The sequence below is a fragment of the Globicephala melas genome, chromosome 21 (assembly GCF_963455315.2).
Source record: "Globicephala melas chromosome 21, mGloMel1.2, whole genome shotgun sequence".
Lineage (NCBI taxonomy): Eukaryota > Metazoa > Chordata > Mammalia > Artiodactyla > Delphinidae > Globicephala > Globicephala melas.
Genome location: NC_083334.1, coordinates 32,836,896 through 32,857,683, shown reverse-complemented (window position 1 = coordinate 32,857,683; position 20,788 = coordinate 32,836,896). Strand labels below are relative to the sequence as shown.

General features: G+C 43.5%; 1 protein-coding gene across 3 annotated transcripts; it reads right to left on the bottom strand.

The window, feature by feature from the left end:
* Window positions 1-7,737: 7,737 nt before the first annotated feature.
* VDAC3 (voltage dependent anion channel 3) lies at window positions 7,738-20,287 on the bottom strand. Of its 3 annotated transcripts, none has more exons than XM_060291593.2 (9): window positions 20,145-20,287; window positions 17,927-17,995; window positions 17,088-17,137; window positions 13,863-14,015; window positions 12,977-13,029; window positions 11,673-11,900; window positions 10,302-10,452; window positions 9,418-9,479; window positions 7,738-8,265 (listed from the first exon to the last, which is right to left on the bottom strand). In XM_060291593.2, exons 2-9 carry the CDS (start codon window positions 17,991-17,993, stop codon window positions 8,187-8,189), a joined length of 843 nt encoding a protein of 280 aa, XP_060147576.1. In that variant the 5' UTR covers window positions 17,994-17,995; window positions 20,145-20,287; the 3' UTR covers window positions 7,738-8,186. The 3 variants fall into 3 exon arrangements, with proteins under 3 accessions (XP_060147576.1, XP_030690162.1, XP_030690167.1); XM_030834302.3 differs by having other exon boundaries at window positions 9,422-9,479; window positions 20,145-20,286; XM_030834307.3 differs by lacking the exon at window positions 20,145-20,287 and adding an exon at window positions 19,565-19,717 and having other exon boundaries at window positions 9,422-9,479.
* Window positions 20,288-20,788: the final 501 nt, after the last annotated feature.

The window sequence follows — 20,788 nt, the reverse complement described above, 5'->3', positions numbered from 1 at the left end:
ACGATTAAGACCTTGGAAAGGAAGCCCAGGAAAAAGGGTGAGAGGGTTATTCTGACTGTTTTTATAGAGAAACACGAGGAATTAAATCTGATTTTAAGTAGGGAATTTCAGACTCAGTAAGGGTGAGCAACTCCACTGCCTGGAACAAAATGAGACCATCAACAGAGCCAGAGCAGGATGGATTTGCTGCCTGCTCCCCAAGGCCTGAAATTCAGAGGTTAAACCAAACCCGAAATGTAGATTCCAAACTATGAGTTGGGACGTGTTGGGGAAGGGAGGGAGGAGGTCAAAAGAAAGGAGACAGACTGACCTCCAGGACAGAAGGCAGGGACCCCACCCCACCTCCCGGCCAAACATCTTCCATGAGCAGCGACAGCAGCGGCACCTAGTGGGGTCAGATGTAATTGCGGTCATGGCCCTCTTTCCAGAACTTTTTAAATTGCAGCAATGAAGTCACCTCATGGAATGTTCATTAGGTCATAATTCAAAGAGTTCCTAGAAATGTCAGGAATTACCTGTGCTGCTTTGATGGCCACAGGTAACTATGAGTACCTGCCAAAGGAGGACCTCAATCCGGATGCAGAAACTCCAAACCAGGCCCACCCGCCTGATGGCTCACTTTCTTCATTCAGTAAACGACCACTGTATGCCCATCATGTGCCATGTGCTGACCTGGCCACAAGAGGCTAGGCGACGGGGTAAGAGGACAGAGCGTAAGGGGACAGAGGGTAAGGACAGAAGGCAAACAGGACAGAGGATAAGAGGACAGAGGGTAAGAGGACATAAGGATAAGAGGACAGAGGGTAAGAGGATAGAGAGTAAGAGGACAGAGGGTAAGAGGACAGAGGGTAAGAGGACAGAAGGGTAAGAGGACAGAGGTAAGAGGACAGAAGGCGAAGAGGACAGAGGGTAAGAGGACAGAGGGTAAGAGGACAGAGGATAAGAGAACAGAGGGTAAGGGGACATAAGGATAAGAGGACAGAGGGTAAGAGGACAGAGGGTAAGAGGACAGAAGGGTAAGAGGACAGAGGTAAGAGGACAGAAGGCGAAGAGGACAGAGGGTAAGAGGACAGAGGGTAAGAGGACAGAGGATAAGAGGACAGAGGGTAAAGGGACAGAAGGATAAGAAGACAGAGGGTAAGAGGACAGAGGGTAAGAGGACAGAAGGCTAGGAGGACAGAGGGTAAGGGGACAGAAGGATAAGAAGACAGAGGGTAAGAGGACAGAGGGTAAGAGGACAGAAGGCTAGGAGGACAGAAGGATCGGTCTCTGGGAGATCATCTTCAGGGGCAGTTGGGAAAGGAAATCTGCCGTAGGGTGTGACTGCAGCCGCCGGGGCGGGGGGAGTGGGGGCTGTTTCTAGAGGCTGGGGAAGGGAAGTTTTCACGGAAGAGGCAGGAATTTGGCGAAGACTCCCAGCGCAGAGTGGCAGCGAGAGCACTGGTTCTATTGGGAAATGGCACCTTTTAGATGCCGGCAGAATAGCGGAGAAGAGGCGTCTGACAGGCCGCTTGCAGGAAAGGTCGGGAGAGGCTCAGCAGTCCAGGCAGGAAGATGGGCGCGGTGGGCGGTGAGGGATGAGAAGCAGCTCGAGGCCGTGGGAAGGGCACACGCCCCACTCTCCGCCAGCCGGGAGCTTGCCTGGCCATCCCTCCGGGGGAGGGCGGGTTAAAAGCGCACGCTGCAGGCGTGAATATGCCGGACGTCTCCGTGTGATGGGCCACTGCCAGCATCACACTCCGGACTCTCTGTGCCCTTATATTTTATACTCCCGAGGGAGTGAGTGTGTCTGATTGCTGCACTGGGGAGAAAGACCAGTCGGAGCACAAGCACCGCTCTCCTCCGTGCCACCCAGGCTGGGCAGCCCGGCCCAACACTGCTGTCACTGTCGCCCCGAGCTACTGTCAGGTAGCACTCACAGTGGTGAGGACGAAGCCACCTTGTCCTGACCCGCAATCTGTTCACAGCCCCAGGGAGGGAGGACGGAGCTGTTGCCCTTACACTGAGGACAGGCCAGGGCATTCGAAAAAGCTCCTCACTCCAACATACCCCCAGGGCGTCGAGGTAGAGAATAACCAAGGCTGAGGGCAGAACCTGAACGTCAAGTTTAAGTGGAGGGCAAAAGAACAGGGGTCTTCTGCCCATTTTTGGATTGGGTTGTTTTTTTGATATTGAGCTGCATGAGCTGCTTGTAAATTTTGGAGATTAATCCTTTGTCAGTTGCTTCATTTGCAAATATTTTCTCCCATTCTGAGGGTTGTCTTTTGGTCTTGTTTACGGTTTCCTTTGCTGTACAAAAGCTTTGAAGTTTCATTAGGTCCCATTTGTTTATTTTTATTTCCATTTCTCTAGGAGGTGGGTCAAAAGGGATCTTGCTGTGATTTATGGCATAGAATGTTCTGCCTATGTTTTCCTCTAAGAGTTTTATAGTGTCTGGCCTTACATTTAGGTCTCTAATCCATTTTGAGTTTACTTTTGTGTATGGTGTTAGGGAGTGTTCTAATTTCATTCCTTTACATGTAGCTGTCCAGTTTTCCCAGCACCACTTATTGAAGAGGCTGTCTTTTCTCCATTGTATATTCTTGCCTCCTTTATCAAAGATAAGGTGACCATATGTGCGTGGGTTTATCTCTGGGCTTTCTATCCCGTTCCACTGACCTATATTTCTGTTTTTGTGCCAGTACCACTGTCTTGATTACTGTAGCTTTGTAGTATAGTCTGAAGTCAGGGAGTCTGATTCCTCCAGCTCCGTTTTTCATTCTCAAGATTGCTTTGGCTATTCAGGGTCTTTTGTGTTTCCATACAAATTAAATAGACATTTCTCCAAAGAAGATATACAGATTGCCAACAAACACATGAAAGAATGCTCAAAATCGTTAATCATTAGAGAAATGCAAATCAAAACTACAATGAGGGCTTCCCTGGTGGCGCAGTGGTTGAGAGTCCGCCTGCCGATGCAGGGGACACGGGTTTGTGCCCCGGTCCGGGAGGATCCCACATGCCGTGGAGCAGCTGGGCCCGTGAGCCATGGCTGCTAAGCCTGCGCGTCCGGAGCCTGTGCTCTGCAACGGGAGAGGCCACGACAGTGAGAGGCCCGCGTACCGCAAAAAAAAAAAACAAAAAAAAAACTACAATGAGATATCATCTCACACGGGTCAGAATGGCCATCATCAAAATATCTACAAACAATAAATGCTGGAGAGGGTGTGGAGAAAAGGGAACCCTCTTGCACTGTTGGTGGGAATGTAAATTGATACAGCCACTATGGAGAACAGTATGGAGGTTCCTTAAAAACTATCATATGACCCAGCAATCCCATTACTGGGCATATACCCGGAGAAAACCATAATTCAAAAAGAGTCATGTACCACGATGTTCGTTGCGGCTCTATTTACAATAGCCCAGACATGGAAGCAACCTAAGTGTCCATCAACAGATGAATGGATAAAGAAGATGTGGCACATATATACAATGGAATATTACTCAGCCATAAAAAGAAACTAAATTGAGTTACTTGTAATGAGGTGGATGGACCTAGAGTCTGTAATACAGAGTGAAGTCAGAAAGAGAAAAACAAATACCGTATGCTAACACATATATATGGAATCTAAGGGGGAAAAAAAAAGGTCATGAAGAACCTAGGGGCAAGACAGGAATAAAGGCACAGACCTACTAGAGGATATGGGGAGGGGGAAGGGTAAGCTGTGACAAAGCGAGACAGAGGCATGAACATACATACACTACCAAATGTAAGGTAGATAGCTAGTGGGAAGCAGCCACACAGCACAGGGAGATCAGCTCGGTGCTCTGTGACCACCTAGAGGGGTGCGATAGGGAGGGTGGGAGGGAGGGAGACGCAAGAGGGAGGAGATATGGGGATATATGTATATGTATAGCTGATTCACTTTGTTATAAAGCAGAAACTAACACACCATTGTAAAGCAATTATACTCCAATAAAGATGTTAGAAAAAAAAGAAAAAAGAACAGGGGTGCTGTTTCTAAAGGGGAAGAGGCCGAGGGAACTGACCCAAGAGCACACAGAGCTGTGGGCTTAAAGGGAAAGGGGGCTCCACGTGCATGTGCATGCAGAGAACACAGAGGGGGCACCCACAAACAGCCCCGGCTCTCTCTCAGGGCTCCTTCTGTCCCAGGTTCTAGAACCTGAGCCTGGCCAAGTTGGCAGTGAGCTTCCAAGCACAGACACTTAGTAATAACTAAATGAAGCTCCAGGACATTGACTGCCCTCTGCCCTTTGAGCAGTTATGCTCAGACTATGATGATGGATTAGCGACGCACAGTCTCTTGCAGAGGGAATTAATATTTAAAATATGGTGTGTGAACTTCCACCTCTTCTTACAAAATCTAATAAAAACCTCATGCCTATGAGTTTCTCATCACGAGCAACACCAACACGTTGCTCAATGTCTCTGTCTGGGTAACTTTCCCAAGGGGAGCAAGCAGGAGCCTCTGGTGTTTCCTGCCTTCGCTGATGGCCAGCCTCGCGGACCCTGGGACCGGGGGGCGCATCCTCTGCTGAGCCCTGAACGCACTCACCACTGCCAGATACGCTGCCTGCTGTGGCCCGTGAGGAGCCCTCTGCCTTTTTCACAATAACATTGATTAGAAGAGCTTGCCCCTGGTTACAGAAATAACAAATTCACTTTAGAAAACCAGAAAAATTGTAGTAAAACATAAAACAAATAAAAATTAGTTATGATTCCACCTTCCTGAGGTAATGAACATTAATATTCTGGAGTATTTTCTCCTATATTTGCATAAACATTTTTCTTAAATAAAACAGATTAGTTTTTTACCTCGCTTTCTCTGTGTAACATTGTGAACAATCCTCAATGATTCTTACTCCTCAAAAACATGATTTTTAATGGCTGAGTAATATTCCACTTAATGGAGAGACATACCATCATTCCCCGTTCATTTCATCATCCCCATTTGAACAGTTAGGAATGTCTCTATTATAAAGAACACTGCAGTTAGAAACCCTGTACATCAATCTGTGTGCATCTCTGATGATTTCCTTAAGGCAAATTCCCAGGCATGCAGCCACCGAATCAAAGAACCACCTGACATAAGATGTGTCTAAACCAGAATGTTGGTCCTCTGCTCCCAGGCTGCACTGAAGGGCAAATAAGCTACCTTGAGGGTAAGGCTCAAGAATGAGGATCCCAGCAGGGTCCTGAATGGATCCATTTTTCAAATTAAATAAGATCAAATAAATGAGCGGCCACAGGAGTTACAAGGCTGAACTGGAGAGACGGAAGCGGCAGCGGAGGGGGCAATTGCTCAGGTGCATTTTACAGGAGAGAAGAGCTAGTACTGAGAATTTCCACATGCGAAACCACAAGGAAGACCTCTGTCCCAGGACCCCTGGCATGGCTTCCACTCCCGGGCGACTGCACTCCAAGCTGTTTGTGTGAGCAGCCAGCAGATTACGTCACGTAGGTGACCAGGACAGGGCCTGGCACAGAAGCTCAAGAAATGTGCTTTCCTTTCTGCTACAATGTAATGACGAGGGTACTCAGAACACAGCCCAGCCAGCAATATGAGTCAGTAAAACTGCGGAATAAAGGCTGAACTTCACGTCCCTGCGCTCATGTCTGGGTTATTGGATCAACACAAAGTATGGCTCTTTAGCTCTGTAAGAACACGTCACTTAAAAGGGAAAGCACAAGGAAGGATAAAGCACCGACCTACAGCAATCTCCTTCCCATCTAACTCAGGCCGTAAGTACAGCCAACCTCACAGGTAAGTAACGAAGCAGTTATTAGGGGAGTATCTCAGCAGCATTTCCTTGCACCTCCTCATGCCCCAGCCCCATTTCCGTCCACCACCCCTAAACACCACCAGACTGAAGAGACACGTCCACAGCCACACCCCTCTAACCCGAGGAGCTCCCGGTGCAGCTGCCAGCCCAGCTCAGCATCCCATCCCCGTTCAGTCTGCACAGAGTTCTCCCTGTAAGATACAGGTGTCAACAACACAATGAATTTGTTGTTTACGCCCCTCACTCCCTTTTCCTTTTCTGTTATACTTAATCTCCTGTAATGGTGGCTCAAGCCACAAAGACAGTGAGAAGATAAAACTGTATCATGTGGCTGGTATCACAGATATCTTCTGACATAAGAAGTGGTGGTTGGAATTTGGATTCTAGTAAAGATAATCTTTGGTGGTGGTAGGGAAATACCTTGCAGCACGGAAATTTTCCAAAAGCAATCGTGTCCAGTTGTTTTTAAGATGACTCATTTGGAAGCTGAGCAAGGAGCTTGAATAGGCAAATCAGAGAATTATAAATGATTAGTAAACATACGAAAACAGCTCTATCTCACTGGCCATTAGGGCGATGCGATTAAAGCAAGGTATCATTTTTCACCTCTAAAACTGGTAAAAATCTTGAAGTCTGATAACATTCAGCGTTTCTGCGGATACGGGGAAATGGACGCTCCTCACCGCCACGGGTAGAAACAGATTTGGCACAACATCCCTGAAGGGCGATTCTGCACTACTTACCTAATGTGCACAGCCTATGACTCAGCAATCTCACTTCCAGAAACCGATCCTGTAGGCCTGCACCTCTCATACAACAGCCCCTACTGTACATGTGGCTATTCAATTTTAAAAGTAATTTAAATGAAACAGAATTAAAAACTGAGTTCTTCCACCGACCTACTTACATTTCAAGTGCTCAACAGCTTCGCGTGGCTAGTGGCTGCCGTGTGGGACAGTGCAGACATACCTCATTTTCATCATCACAGCAAGTTCTACTGGGCAGTGCTGCCATGGGAATACGCACGCAAGTGGAGAAAGATAAACGGACAGAGATACTCAAGGCAGCGCTCTCTGTAAAGCAGACTGGATATAGGAAAAAGCGGAATAAACAAATGCCACATTTATACAAAAGTGCAAAAATTAAAAATATGAGGGATATTTATACAAACAGAGGACTCTGCTGTTAACTTTGTAAGTATGTTGCAAGACAAGATATGCATTTTAACATTTTATATAGATAGATATTTATATAATCTCTAAAGACACTGAAAAATATCGCAAGGACACATGTCAAACTATTAGTGGCAGTGGAAGAAGGAGGGACTGGAGAGAGGAATGGGAATTTTCACTTTTATTTATGTCTACATTGACTGAATCTGTAGCAACCAGCACATATTTTGTTAAAAAAAAAAAAAGATTTTCAAAAGGAGCTCTACTCTTAGAAGGATGATTTACCAGTAAGCCCTGAAGACATCATAGTCTACTCATTTCTTTTCTAAACTGGTATTTCCATCCTCTGGCCATCACTCTTCTAGATCTAGTCATCAAAAGCGTTGTCCTGAGGCCCGGGGGGGCCATGGATGCACCCCATCCAGCTGTGACCCCTCCCACCAGCCTCTCCCTGGCAGCATTTCCCCCAGTTGTCCTCTTTCCTTTGCCCTCTTTTCATCCACTCACACGCTCACTGTCCCTCAGCAGCTTTACAAAACTACCAACAGGATACAGTCTCTCACACTGCAACAGGTGGCAAGGACCTCGGCAGATGTGCTTCTAACCCCCAGAACAAAGCGCGCCGTGTGACAACGCGGCCTGACCGCAGAAGAGCAGCAGGAGAGCGGGGACGGGCAGCAGCACAGACGATTCAGACACACATCCCACGGGTGAGTGCTTTTCACAACAAAATCAATCACGCCAAATATAAGAAACCAGCACTGGCAAGTGAGATGACCAATTATGTTCCAAATGTGATGGGTTTATTTTATTTTACTCTGATGCAAAACGAAAGATTCCACTACCGCAGAGACCGATATATTACAAGGTCATGAAAAAGTGGTGTGGGACATGCAGGACGTGATGGACAACTGGAGGGTCGGGTCATCTCCTTTGTAACATGACGCTACATGTCGCTGAGCAACACATTGAAAATAACACAGCAGAACTGAACTGAAACGTGGCACGAACATGACAACTTCCGGGCATGCCTTCAGGCACACCTCCCTTAGGCTGGACTCGATATCTAGGCTTCTGTGTGAGGAGGATTACAATTCTTTGGAAGAATAAGAAGTTCACACCTTTGAAATCTCACAGAAGAATTTTAAGGCCAAAACATAGTGGGTTGACTTCTCTTCACCTCCAGGGACAAAGCTGATGCTCTATTCAAAACCACATTAAGCTTCTAGTTCAAATCCCAGCCCGACCTTGTGCCCTCCTGCATTGAAGTTCTTTCCATCGATTAGAGCTGACAGGGTCAGTTTCACTCCTAGGAAGAAGCAAACACCACAATCACTTGTAACAAGCATTACAATCAGATCTGCATTTCCTAGAAACAATGGGTGGAATCAATGACATGGGTTACAGCTGGCTATGAGATTACCTCTTACTAACTGGATGCCAGGTTATCCACAGCCACCTGATCTGCAAAGCACAGTCATGGCACACTTTATTTGGAGTTCACGGTTAAGAATGATGAGTGATCAACCAAACTCACAAGCCACAGTAACCAAGTTATTATTAGGAATACAGTAAGTCCCCTATATACAAACCTCCAAGCTGTGAACTTTCAAAGATGCGAACGTGTGTTCACACGTCCAGTCATGGAAGTTAGTTCACGTGTCTGGCAAACATGGTCACATGTGTGCATCCTCTACAAGTGGTTGTGCTTTTGTGTAGTTTACTGTACAGTACTGTATAGAATACAGTAGTACGGTATCTCTATTTCAAGCCCAGGATGTCCAGAAGCAAGCATAAAAGCAGTGGTGATGTAGCTGGTACAGTACTACCCAGACATCACTAGATCGTCTCTTCAAGAGGGTAGACAGAATTGAATCCAGCAAGGAGCCAGAACCTGTGCCATCAGCGTCAGCCATGAGTGAAATGGCAGCTTGCGCTCCATCTCCTGTTGCTGACGACCCTTCAGCTCTACCATCTCCCACCTCCTCTCCCCACTCCAGTCAGTAACTCTTCTTGCCTGTCCACTCGATGCCAGCCCCTGTGTGCCAGCTGTTGTACTGGACTACTGTACTTTTTAAGGTAGTGTACTGAAAGATTAAAAATGTTTTATTTGTTGTGCTTGTTTTTTTATGTATTATTTGTGTGAAAAGTATTATAAACCTATTACAATACAGTACTATATAGCCAATTGTGTTAGCTGGGTACCTAGGCTAACTCTGTTGGACTTACGAACAAACTGGACTTACAAACGCGCTCTTGGAACGGAACTCATTTATATGTAGGGAACTTACTGTACAAAAATATTTTTTTAAACAAAAGTGCTTAATCTGTTTTACTTTGAACAACCAAATGTTACAAAACGGTCTGAATCAACCTAAAGTGATTGCAGGTTGTCTGTAGGTTCTTTTCATTATTCCTCAATCACCTTCTACCCCAAGCCCACAGTTATTCACTCCTTTACTCACCTGGTCGAAGGGTCTGAGTATAACCCAGTCCAATCAGGCTGGCATTATTCACTTTAGCCTAAGATTAGGAGATGAAATAGAAACAGTTAGAAAACAATCAACTTCATAATATGTAAGTCCAACATAACCACTCCATGCATCAGATTTCCAAAGCTGAAACACCTTAGGACCAATCCAGAATTAGTAAAACTGAAAACTTAATTAATAAAAGATAAATCTTTTAAGAAGTCAGTAGAGGACAGAGGGGACCTTGAGAATGCATGCTTAAAGGCCTCGAGCAAAATTTTAAAACACTGTGCAGCCAAACATCCCTCCTGTGAACTGAATTCTTTTGAGTTACCAGTTTTACAGCCTCCGACAGTGGTATGAGCATGAACTCTGGTGAGAGACAGATCTGGGATCAAATCTTGGCACCTGTCTCTTATTGTGTGACCTTGGGCAAGTTACCTGACCTCTCTAAGTCTCAGCTCCCTCATCTATAAAATGCAGATGAGGGTAATACTACTCATCCAATAATTAGTTGTGAGGGTTAAATGAGATAATACACATAAAGTCTTAGCATAGGACCTGAAATTTAAGAGCTCAATTAGTGTTATTAACAAGAATTACCAATGGCAACAGGAATAGTAATTGAAACCCAGGAACTTACAGATAAGAAAATTTTGAGGCCAAAGAGATAAAATGACTTTAGGTCAGACAACAAATACAGAAGGAACTAAGATTAGAACCCACAGCTCCTGACTTCAGGTATATGCTCTTTTCACTAACAATGAGTAGCTCAAAGTTAATAAAGAACATGCAGACTACAACCACATCACAGCATCCATTTACGACTTAGACGAAACCCTAAGAGCAGACCCAATCTGCAGCACATTCTTACACACAGAGAAGTTCTACAGTCCAGCTTGTACTTAGCGGCGATGCCGAAACGGGTGTTGTTACTGCCAGCCGTCCACGCGAGGTTTATTGATGTTTCAATCTTCTCGTTCACCTTCTGGTAGATCGACCCTCCAAATTCAGTGCCATCGTTCCTGTTTTCACAGCGTAAGAAAAGTCATAAATATCTAGTTTGTTACAATATGGAAACAAATTCTAAGACTAACTAAATCGGGTCTTATTTTACAGCTACAGACTTCAGCAGACTTCTAGCACAACAGACTTCCAAACAAACCGGTTATGTGATTTATAGCCACCTAATTAAAGCACAGTAACATCTGACTCATTTACTTGGCTCCTCCACAAGACATGAATTTCTTAGACACAATTCAATTATGCACAAAGGCAGACACCTCAAGTAAGTATGATCTGTATGTCTCTGACATGTTCACAGTATTTAGAAACTTCAAAGTAGAGTTATATAAAGATTCTGCAAAAAAAAATATATAGTAGTACAAGCCAATTCTGGATTTCACTCAAAACACAATCTTAGCATTAGAAAGCACCCTCCAGACAATAGCTACAGTGCATGGCACCAGGGAAGTACACGACGTACTGCTTCAGAGCACCTCAGCAGTCAGTCCCTGAGTTTTCATAATACTGTTTCATCAATTTCAATGCCTCTTTCTACACCACTAGCGACCTTATTTAAGTGGAACAGACTGTCTAGTGGAAAGCAATCTGTAACACTTCAAAAACACAGAGCTGATCCTTTGCTTTTCTTCCTGGGACAGCAGCGGTGCCCAGTAGGCCAAGACATAAAATACAGTTTAAAAGTTCAAATTCATGTAACCAACAGGCTGCAGCCTACAGACTTGAACCCAGGACTGCTCTGAGGACTTCTGCTACTTCTGAATACAACCCAGGTAACTGGTTCTGACCAGGGTACCTGAAAACCTCCAGAGAATTACACTGGGGATGCTCCAGGACGCTCAGATCAATTAGGGGGTTGTTCATGATCCTAACAGACCTGCTTCTAGAAACTGACAAGATGAACAGGGAACCAGAGGAAGCAGGAACGCCTCCAAAGGATCCCTTCTATCAGGAGGTGACCCCTGCCCCGGGCCCTCTCCATCCCAGTGGCTGGGGTACAGGCTCAGAGGCCAGCAACTGCCAGCAGCACACCACCAGCGCCAAGTGCACTAACTCTGCAGTGCTTTGCCGACTACGAGCGGCACAGTGTAGCTGGATGTCCACCAAGGCATGACGTCATGCCAGCACCACCCCTTCCAACCTTCTCCACATGCTAATGGCTACCATCCTCTGGGCGACTGTGCCGGCACTAAAGGAGGAACTCTGAACCGTGAATACTCACACGTGAGTGTGCAGCTGGAAGTCTGCAGCCTTGTAACCCAGGGCGAAATTATTCTGTGACAGTTTGGATTTGGCTGTATCAAAACTCATCTGATAGCCAGCAAGCCAACCTTCAATGGCCAACACAGCCCAGCCATAGATGGTTGGTCCAGAAAAATCTATATCAACATTACTGCCAAGACTGAAACAATCCCGTTTATAGGAGGCCTTCAATTTCCCACTCTTCTTTCTGTAAAAAAAACCAAATGAAAACAGCACAAGTTTTCACTGCTGTCCAGAATTTTTAGAGTAAGATCCCTCCTCTCCCATAATGTAAATACTGTTTTGGCAGGTGGCCCATATACAGTAAAAATGTTTCAAATGACAGCTCTACAAATGTAATTTTGTTAGGATTAGAAATAGATATACTATTTTTTACCTATTCCTCACTGTAAGTTCAAATGATAGGGTATTTCATGATTAATTTCATGAAAGCATAAGTATAAAAAGGTGTAAGATATTTCAGTACCAAATTAATAATCTGAATGTATATGTATACAGACATATAAGAAACCAAATTTCTTTAAATGTTTCCAAATGCTACAAAAGGTAATGCCCGACAAACTTCTAAACTATTAACCTGTCACAGAGAGAAGTGTACTTTTTTTTTTAATAAGCATATTTATTTTCCTTAGGCCAGTGTTTTCTCCCTGGACAATGTTAGATGGATGGAACAGAAGTGTACATTTTTGAAGGACAATACTGAAAACACGAAATCAGTTCTTAATAGTCCTGTGCTTGTCCTGAAGACAACACAGGTGTGTAGCAGGAAGGACACGCCTGCTGTTACAGTGGAGGAGAAATGCCACGTGGCCCCCATCGAGCACCTGTCCTTTAGAGAGAGGCAGGTAGGAAACAACATAATCCCCATTTTTCAGATGAAAAAACTGAGTCAGAGAAGTTGGGGGATTTATAAAGGCTAAGAAATCAAGTAAGCGGAACTATTCTTTGCAGTGTTCTGGTGCCAGGAGACTACACTCTTCTCTTAAGATGTTAACTTCTCAGCAAGACATCACATCCGTGAATCTTCAGGACAGCTTAAAAAATATCTCGTCTCAGACCCCTCTAGCTCCTACGTTTTTTCTACTAGGTGCCTCTTTGAGTGTCACATAGGGAGTGTCCTCAGCGAGGGTCCCTCCCTCCCTCCTGCACACACAGGTCTCTGTGCCCCTCACCTCCAGAGCTGCTCCTGCAGTTCCCTGCCCTAGGCCCTTCTATCCCTTCAAGCCACAAGACCATTTCAGAAAATGGGGTTGGGATAATTACCCTGTGTTCGGTACAAATATGGTATCAAGAGTCAGTTTCAACCCTTCAGCCAACTGAAAAATAAAGATTTCAAATTAACAATCAGCAATTTTTGATTCTTTTCTTGACTTGAAAAACCAATTCTAAAGTTTTCTCTAACTTCCTAACAAATAAGAAAGTCATTAAAGAAAGCCAAATATTAAATGATTTAATAAATTTCCTCTTCTTCCTTCCCTGCCCTCTATCCCACTCCCCTCACCCCCAGGCTTCATCATGATTCTCTCACCCAAAAAAAGGCTAAAACATACAGGTCAAATCCTGTTATAGCCAATAATGTAAATTAGAGTACAAAACCAGAAAATCCCAATACAACAAAATAACTGTGATACTCTCTTGAAATTATTGTAACTGGACATTTAACAAGCCAACCTAAGTAATTTATTCAGCTATGTATACATATGCATTATCTATATATGGTAATGTGCAAATAAACATACTTCAAAAACTAGTGCCCTGAATGTAGCAGGCACTTGACAACTGCTGAAACATTTTCTCTTTGAAAACATTAAAGAATTTTAGAAACATTTTTCTGTGGAGTCAATTTTGCAATGATTACAAAACAAAATTAAATTAGATCACTACAAATAGCTTGGTCTACTCAGGAGAGGCTCAGCTGTGTAACAATAAGTATTATAGAACTGGTCAGAACAAAAGATATCATAATTACGTACACAACAACAAAACCTTACTTTCTAGAAACATAAAACATACCAAAGAAGGCCACATGCAGAGAAAAAAATACGAAAACTAGACAGGGTTGCAAGATCTCAAATTATATTGGGGATTTGTTCATCATTTTATCCCCAAGATAATTTTACCCTACAAATATCTTCCAACGCTCTCTTACCTTATTCTCCAAAGAGACTTCTGTCCCAAGAGTATTGTCTGTGTTCCACTTTTGGGTGAAGGTCAGTCCATAGTTACAAATCTTGTATTTGGTCTCTAGGTTGCCTGATGCTTTCCCTGTATCAGTGTAAGCATGACCAGAAGTAGAAAATTCCTGGTAAGAAAAAATAATTACTTTAAAATCAGCTTATGAGATAGAAAATATTCATTCCAGAAAGTAATGTTCAATGTAACAGAAACCAACACAACTTACTTTTTACCACAGCCCTACTCTGCAGCAACTTATTTCCTGCTTTCCTTCCTTCTTTCCAGTCTCTAAATATTTTAACCAGTCTTGCATCTTCCCATTACTCCACCTCTCTTACTGATATTTCTGTGCCATATACTCTCTTACTAAATGGGAATCTCTCTTTTAAAAGAAAAATATCTTTACTGAAAATAAATGCCTTTTCTAAAAAGACAAAAATATTGAATCTTAAATATGTACTTTCATGACACGAAAAAGACTATCAGTTCTCTATCGTACCTTGTGAACTATTAGTTAACTTTAAAGTCCTTAAAAATCCCCAAACACTAGAAGCCCTAGATTGCCCCCTTTTAATAGGGCCAGAACTTTAATGCATTAAAAAGCCTTATTTTTATTGTGGTGAAATACACTTAACATAAAATTTATCATTTTAACCATATTTATGTGTACAGTTCACTGGCATTAAGTACATTCACACTGTTATAAAAACTTTATTGCTTTTGTCCACAAAACTATCCATAAGACTATCAGCGTACACAATTTCAATAATTGAAAGTACCCATTTTTCACAAGAAAATGGAATGTTGTAACTTATCCCTCTTCCCTGTCAAATAGTTACTATGAATGCCTTAAAATATATCCTCCTCCCAGTTAGGTGTCCCTCAGTCATATGACAATAAGCAATTAGAAATAGATCTCCTTCTAGGGGAAGCAAACAGTCAACACCTGTCACTGTCAATCTATGAACTGTCAAGAAAAAACGTTTCTGATTGGCCCTGTTTTTAAAGAACATTTCTGAAATATTGCCAACAGTAAAGAAACCCTGCCAACCCTGCCCCCTAACGCTCGTTCTACAGGCTGATGAAACAACTGGGAAACTGTGATCTGTTTATCTACACCACGCAGAAAGTTTTCAAAGAGAATATCACACTGCACACTAAGGGCAAGGCCTTGGTAAAACACGATAAAATGCTAGTCACGTTTAATAGTTCACATCACTTTCTTTTAGTAGATCCAGCTACCTAGTGTTTCATTTTTCACATTTACCTTTCATAAACTTGCAAGTATAGCAAATATAAACCTTAATTTTGGTGCAAAAAATAAAGGTAAAAGAGTATTTAGTCTATATTTCTTTCTTATCATCATCATTTCTTAGTCTGAAGCTCTGTCAAAAATCTAAAATGCCAGAGGTACAAATCTCAAAGAAAAGGCTAGAACTTTCCTAAGTTGAGTTCCAGGCTCACAATTGCTTCAGTTTTTGTCTAATTTCATAATTAGCTCAAACAGTGCAAAATATATTTATAACATGCACATAACATCTACGGTTCTGCATTAAATGCTAGTATGCAACAAAACAATCATGAAAATGTTACTGTTATAGATGGCATATCATAAAAATACCAAGATACGATCAAGAAAATTTGGAGCAGTGGATGAAATTTACCCTGAATCAGTACCAGAGAACAAAAGCAGCCATAAAAACAAGCACACAAATACACTGTTTCTCTTACCATCTGAATGAATATTCACACACAACAGCAGCATGAAAGGGAGATAAAATTTTAGTTGTTGATTTTTGCAAGACAAACCTACCTTGAGCAAATTCTGAAGTACTAATCAAAATGAGTATAACTTTTCTAATTTAATAGATGATATAACAAAATCCCATCCTAGTAGGGGAGTCGCATACATATTTATTCACTACTAGAAAACCCAGGGAAAGAATCATAGTGACAAACCAGGACTATATGAAGCATAAGACAAAGTACCATAAATACTCCACATGCTTCTTGCCCTTCTAATTTAATCATTATATCCAGAAATAAAATTTGCGCTGGTTTGAATAGGTAAATACCAAACAAAAAAGATGCAGCCAATAAAGAGAAATCAGAGAATAAGGTGAGGGTAAAGTTGATCTATTTGCTGAGACTTACTTAAAGAAAGCTCTGGTCAGTGACGCTTTGATAATACACTGATATATCCTTTACCATATTCTTAACTTCCAGTAAAAAAGACTTTATGAACATTAATAAAAACTGTAGACTAATCTTCTACATGCATTTCTACATTTGTTTCAACTAATCATGAAGGGACAGAGACTAAAATTAATTTGTTTTTGTAAAAGGGCAACAAAATTTGCATGAACCCAATACAAGGGAAGCAAAGATTTTAGTGTCCATATACATATTCATGAAAGTATAAAGATATGGCATGGGTCAAAAATATATACATATATACACATACATATGTATACATATAAAGATATGGCATGGGTCAAAAAAATATATATATATACACATACATATGTATACATATAAAGATATGGCATGGGTCAAAAATATATATATACATACATACATATGTATACATATATTCTGTATCTTCTGAGAATAAGACTCAGAATACTCTTATTATGACAAACACAAAGGGTCTCCCCCCAAATTCAACCTGACTGTCCTTGGGCTCAAGTGGCTGGGCAGCTCACTGAAATCTGAGAGCAGGACAAAGCTGCAGGGAAGACAGCATAGCACCAGAAGTATGCCGTTTCAAGTAACTTGACTAAACAATGATTTTTAAACAGGTTTCTTTAACTTAATTATGCCACATCTATTAAAAATATATTAAGGGCCTTCCCTGGTGGTGCAGTGGTTGAGAATCCACCTGCCAATACAGGGGACACGGGTTTGATCCCTGGTCCAGGAAGACCCCACATGCCACAGAGCAACTAAGCCCATGCACCACAACTACTGAGCCTGCGCTCTAGAGCCCGCGAGCCACAACTACTGAAGCCTGTGCACCTAGAGCCTGTGCTCTGCAACAAGAGAAGCCACCGCAACGAGGAGCCCGTGCACCGCAACGAAGAGCAGCCCCGCTTGCCACAACTAGAGAAAGCCTGCGTGCAGCAACGAAGGCCCAACGCAGCCAAAAATATAATTAATTAATTGATTGAAAAAATATATATATATATTAAGTACTTACCACTCCACTACATGACTTGGTTCTCAGATCTATTTTGACCATGCCAAATCCTAGACACACACAGAAATACACATTAATGTACAAAATGTGACATGCACTCCAGTCTTTGCAACTTAGAAATTATGAAAATAGTCCATAGTACATTCCATGGAAAATACTCAGTATTCTTGTTAGGTGAGAGTTCCACAAGGAATTGAATTATAACAAAATAACTTAAGTTTAATTTTTAAGTCCCTCAAAATAATAAAGACATATTTTGAAAATATAAGTTAAAAAAACAAATGGATGAAAGGAATATGTACTATTTTAAGAACCAAAATTATTAGAAATTATGCAGATATATATATACAAGCTTAAAATATATAATTAACATTACTAGTTAATAAAAAATCAAATGTGTACAGCACAAAAAATTAAAAATGCAAAGACTAAATTTTTAAAACTAAATGTCCACTTGCTTTCAAACACTGTATGTTCCTCCAAAGAAGTCAAAAGCTGTGTCTTCACCCTCGTGAAAAACTACACCCCCTACGTTAGCTGTCCCCAGGGCTAACCAAAGGAGGCACACATATTACAGATTTATATGATTTCACCCAACAGATAATATTAAATACACAAATGCTATGTATGTGTTAATGTACACAACAGCTTTTAATGCCTGTGGGACTCTACCTCTAAAAACAGAAGTCTAGTAACCTGCTAATGGTGATCCCCTTAAATCTTGTAAAATAGATTAATGCTGACTTAACCTCATTCTACTAAGCACAGTCTCTCCCATATAGTAGGCATTCAGTACTAATGCTTACCCCCAAATTGGCAATTCACAATAGAATACTTACCATATCCTTTGTTGAAGACATCCTTGGCAGCCTTTCCTAGGTCACAGTAAGTCGGTGTGTTACACATATCTTATAAAGAAAAATGAGGACAAGGGAATAAAAGTAACTATTTAGTATTTATTCACTGTTCAGCTGTTTAGTTCTGTGAGAAGAGGTATACAGCTTTTTCTTCCTTTGTGTCATTAATGCTTATGCCCTAATGCAAGCCAAGTTAAGAGAAAGCATGCTGCTCCTTTAAAAAGAGCTTTCCAGAATGCTAGAGAATAAAAGGGTTTTTCATGAGATTCACAAAGGTCATCTTTCTGATTGCATTGCAAAGAAAAGAAATTTCTCCCAGGCTGAAAGAGATGCTCTGTTAAACTGGACTTTTACTTTTTAAAAAAATGCAAAAATGTACATTAGAAAAACATTTCTTGGGCTGTTATAAAGCCAAAGAGCTGTGTAAGATGTCAAGGTAAATTTTCTGAGGATCTGTAAAACAGATGCAATTAAACATCTTCAGGGTTACCGTTTTTGCCACTCTTGACATTCAGTTCTTAAGAATTACCACACTAATTGAAATGTATTCACCCAGAGTATGCCCTCTCTCAAAACTCTTCTTAAAATAAAGTGCTATAATCTTACCTAGTAACCAGATATAGGACAGGGTCTACATGCAGTGGTCTGCTCCCCCAAATCAGTATACACTCTAAAGTTACAGCCTTCAAAACCCAAGGGGCTTGACTTTTCATCTTGCCTACTTAGTATTCAGCCAGCCTTTCTACTGTCAAGATGACCCTCACATCAAAATCTCAGGCCTATTGACACTGCTGAACATACCACTCCTTTGCCCTGTGCACCACAGGAAACCTCTTCCTGCAGCAGCCTCAACAGCCACATCCAACAGGTCGTAGAACCACCTCAAGCAACCCCACTGGCCCCATTACTACACCAGAAACATCCAGAGCACCAGCTAGCCCCTGAACCACCGACACAACCGAAGGTATTTAGTTCTATTTGGCTGAGCTCTTAGTCTGGCCTGCTGCTAAGTTTCTGCCTATCCCACCACACCTTAACACTACACACACTTTATGGTGCACTTCGTAATTGTGAATTCACTTAAAATTTGTCCCTTAACCTAAACCTGTCAAATATGACAGATATTAGGATATGTTAAGAGAACAGAGTATTAAAATATACATAAAGTTAAGAAGAAAGCGTAAAGGCGAGAGGAGATAAATGTACTGACTCATGGCCATCCTAAAGCTTTGCTGTTCTAAGCCACAAGGTTTCGTAGTTCACTCCCAGAGCAATTGATTTACAATTCAGTCCTCTGTATTCAAAGGATCAATTTTAGGCTTTTTACACATTGCCAACTGCAATCTGATATTACTCTTTATGATCACAATCGATGCCGGTATCTGTTGAAATGTTTCCCGAAATGCAGGCACTACGTATTCAAATAGAAATGTTAAGGCTTTACAGTCTGGTTTTTTCTCTACTGACAAGAGAAAAGATACACTTAAATGTTTAGAAACATCCATCCAGGGACCCATTACAGTCTTTTAGCATTTTCCTTCTTTTTCAAAACGACCTGCCAGACACTTTGCAAAAGTCGTGTAGGGGGGTGGACCTCAATTTTACCTAGTTCAAGCTTACTTTTTCAGGCCCAGGATCCTGATGGGAAGTGCACTGCCGGTATGATCAAGCAAAAACTCGAGAAGCCCCAGAGACGACACGTTCCGCACATTTCCATGACTACAAATGCACTTGTCCGTGGGCACGCACAGCGCACCGGGGTTGCAGGAGCCGCAGTCGGGGGATGGGGGTGACGGGTTAGTTATAACCCAGCTTCACACGATTACTAACGGGACCGTCAGCTCGCCTCGCCCCTTGAAGGTGCACATTCAGCATCCTCCCCTCGGCGGCAGGGAGTGGAAGAGCCCCCCTGATGGTGGACTCCAATGCCAGGGAGGAAGCCGGGGGCGGGGGTGGGTTCGGGGTTCGAGGACCCGACTTCCCTCGAAACCAACCTCCCGTCCGGCCTGACGCCCGGAGAGTCCTGGGGACCGGCCAGGCGCAAGCAGGTGGCGGCGCGGCGGTGCATCACCCGAGGGGCCGGTCCCCGCCGACCCCGCCCGCTGGCCCGCGCCCCGTTAGGCGGCCCTTCCTCCCGCAGGGCCCTGCCGGTCGCCCCGCCCCCGCCCGGCCGCCGGCCCGAGGCCCCGGCTCGCCTCACCTCCGACGGGAGGACCTGTCCGCTCAGCCAGGAGGGCGCGCCCGCTCCGCCAGGGCACCGAAGAAAGTCTTCAGAGCAACGCCGTCCGCGCCTGCGCGGCCCCACGCCCACGGCGCCTGCGCGCCCCGAGCCCCGCGTCGCGGCTGCGCCGGAGTGTCGCGCCGGGGTCGCGCGCGGCAGGCCCGAGGCGGACCTACATCTCCAACCGTCCGAGTGCGCGCGTGCGCGGCAGGGCCCGGCGCGCAGGGACGGGCGGAGGTTGACGTGGGGCGCGCAGGCCGGGCGACCGCACCTTTGTCCGCGAGGGGCCCGCTCTCGCGAGAAGGCGCGGAGACTACTAGTTACCGTTGCCAGGGGAGGGGCCGCGGCGGCGGATGCGGCGGTACCAGCTACTCCGCAGTGGATGCTGGCACAGCCGACCCCGGCGTCTTCTCTGGCGGATGCCTGGCAGATCTGTATGGGGATTTCGTGTAAGGGTGACTAAAATTCAAGAATGTGGCCCTTAGGTCATCTCGTCTTAAGGATGAGAAAAATAAGTCCCGAGGGGCTAAGTGACGTGACTTATTCAAGATGACACAGGGTAAATGATATTTCAAAGGCAGAGAGGAGATGGAGGCGGGAAAGCTCTCCTTCAGAGACGAACT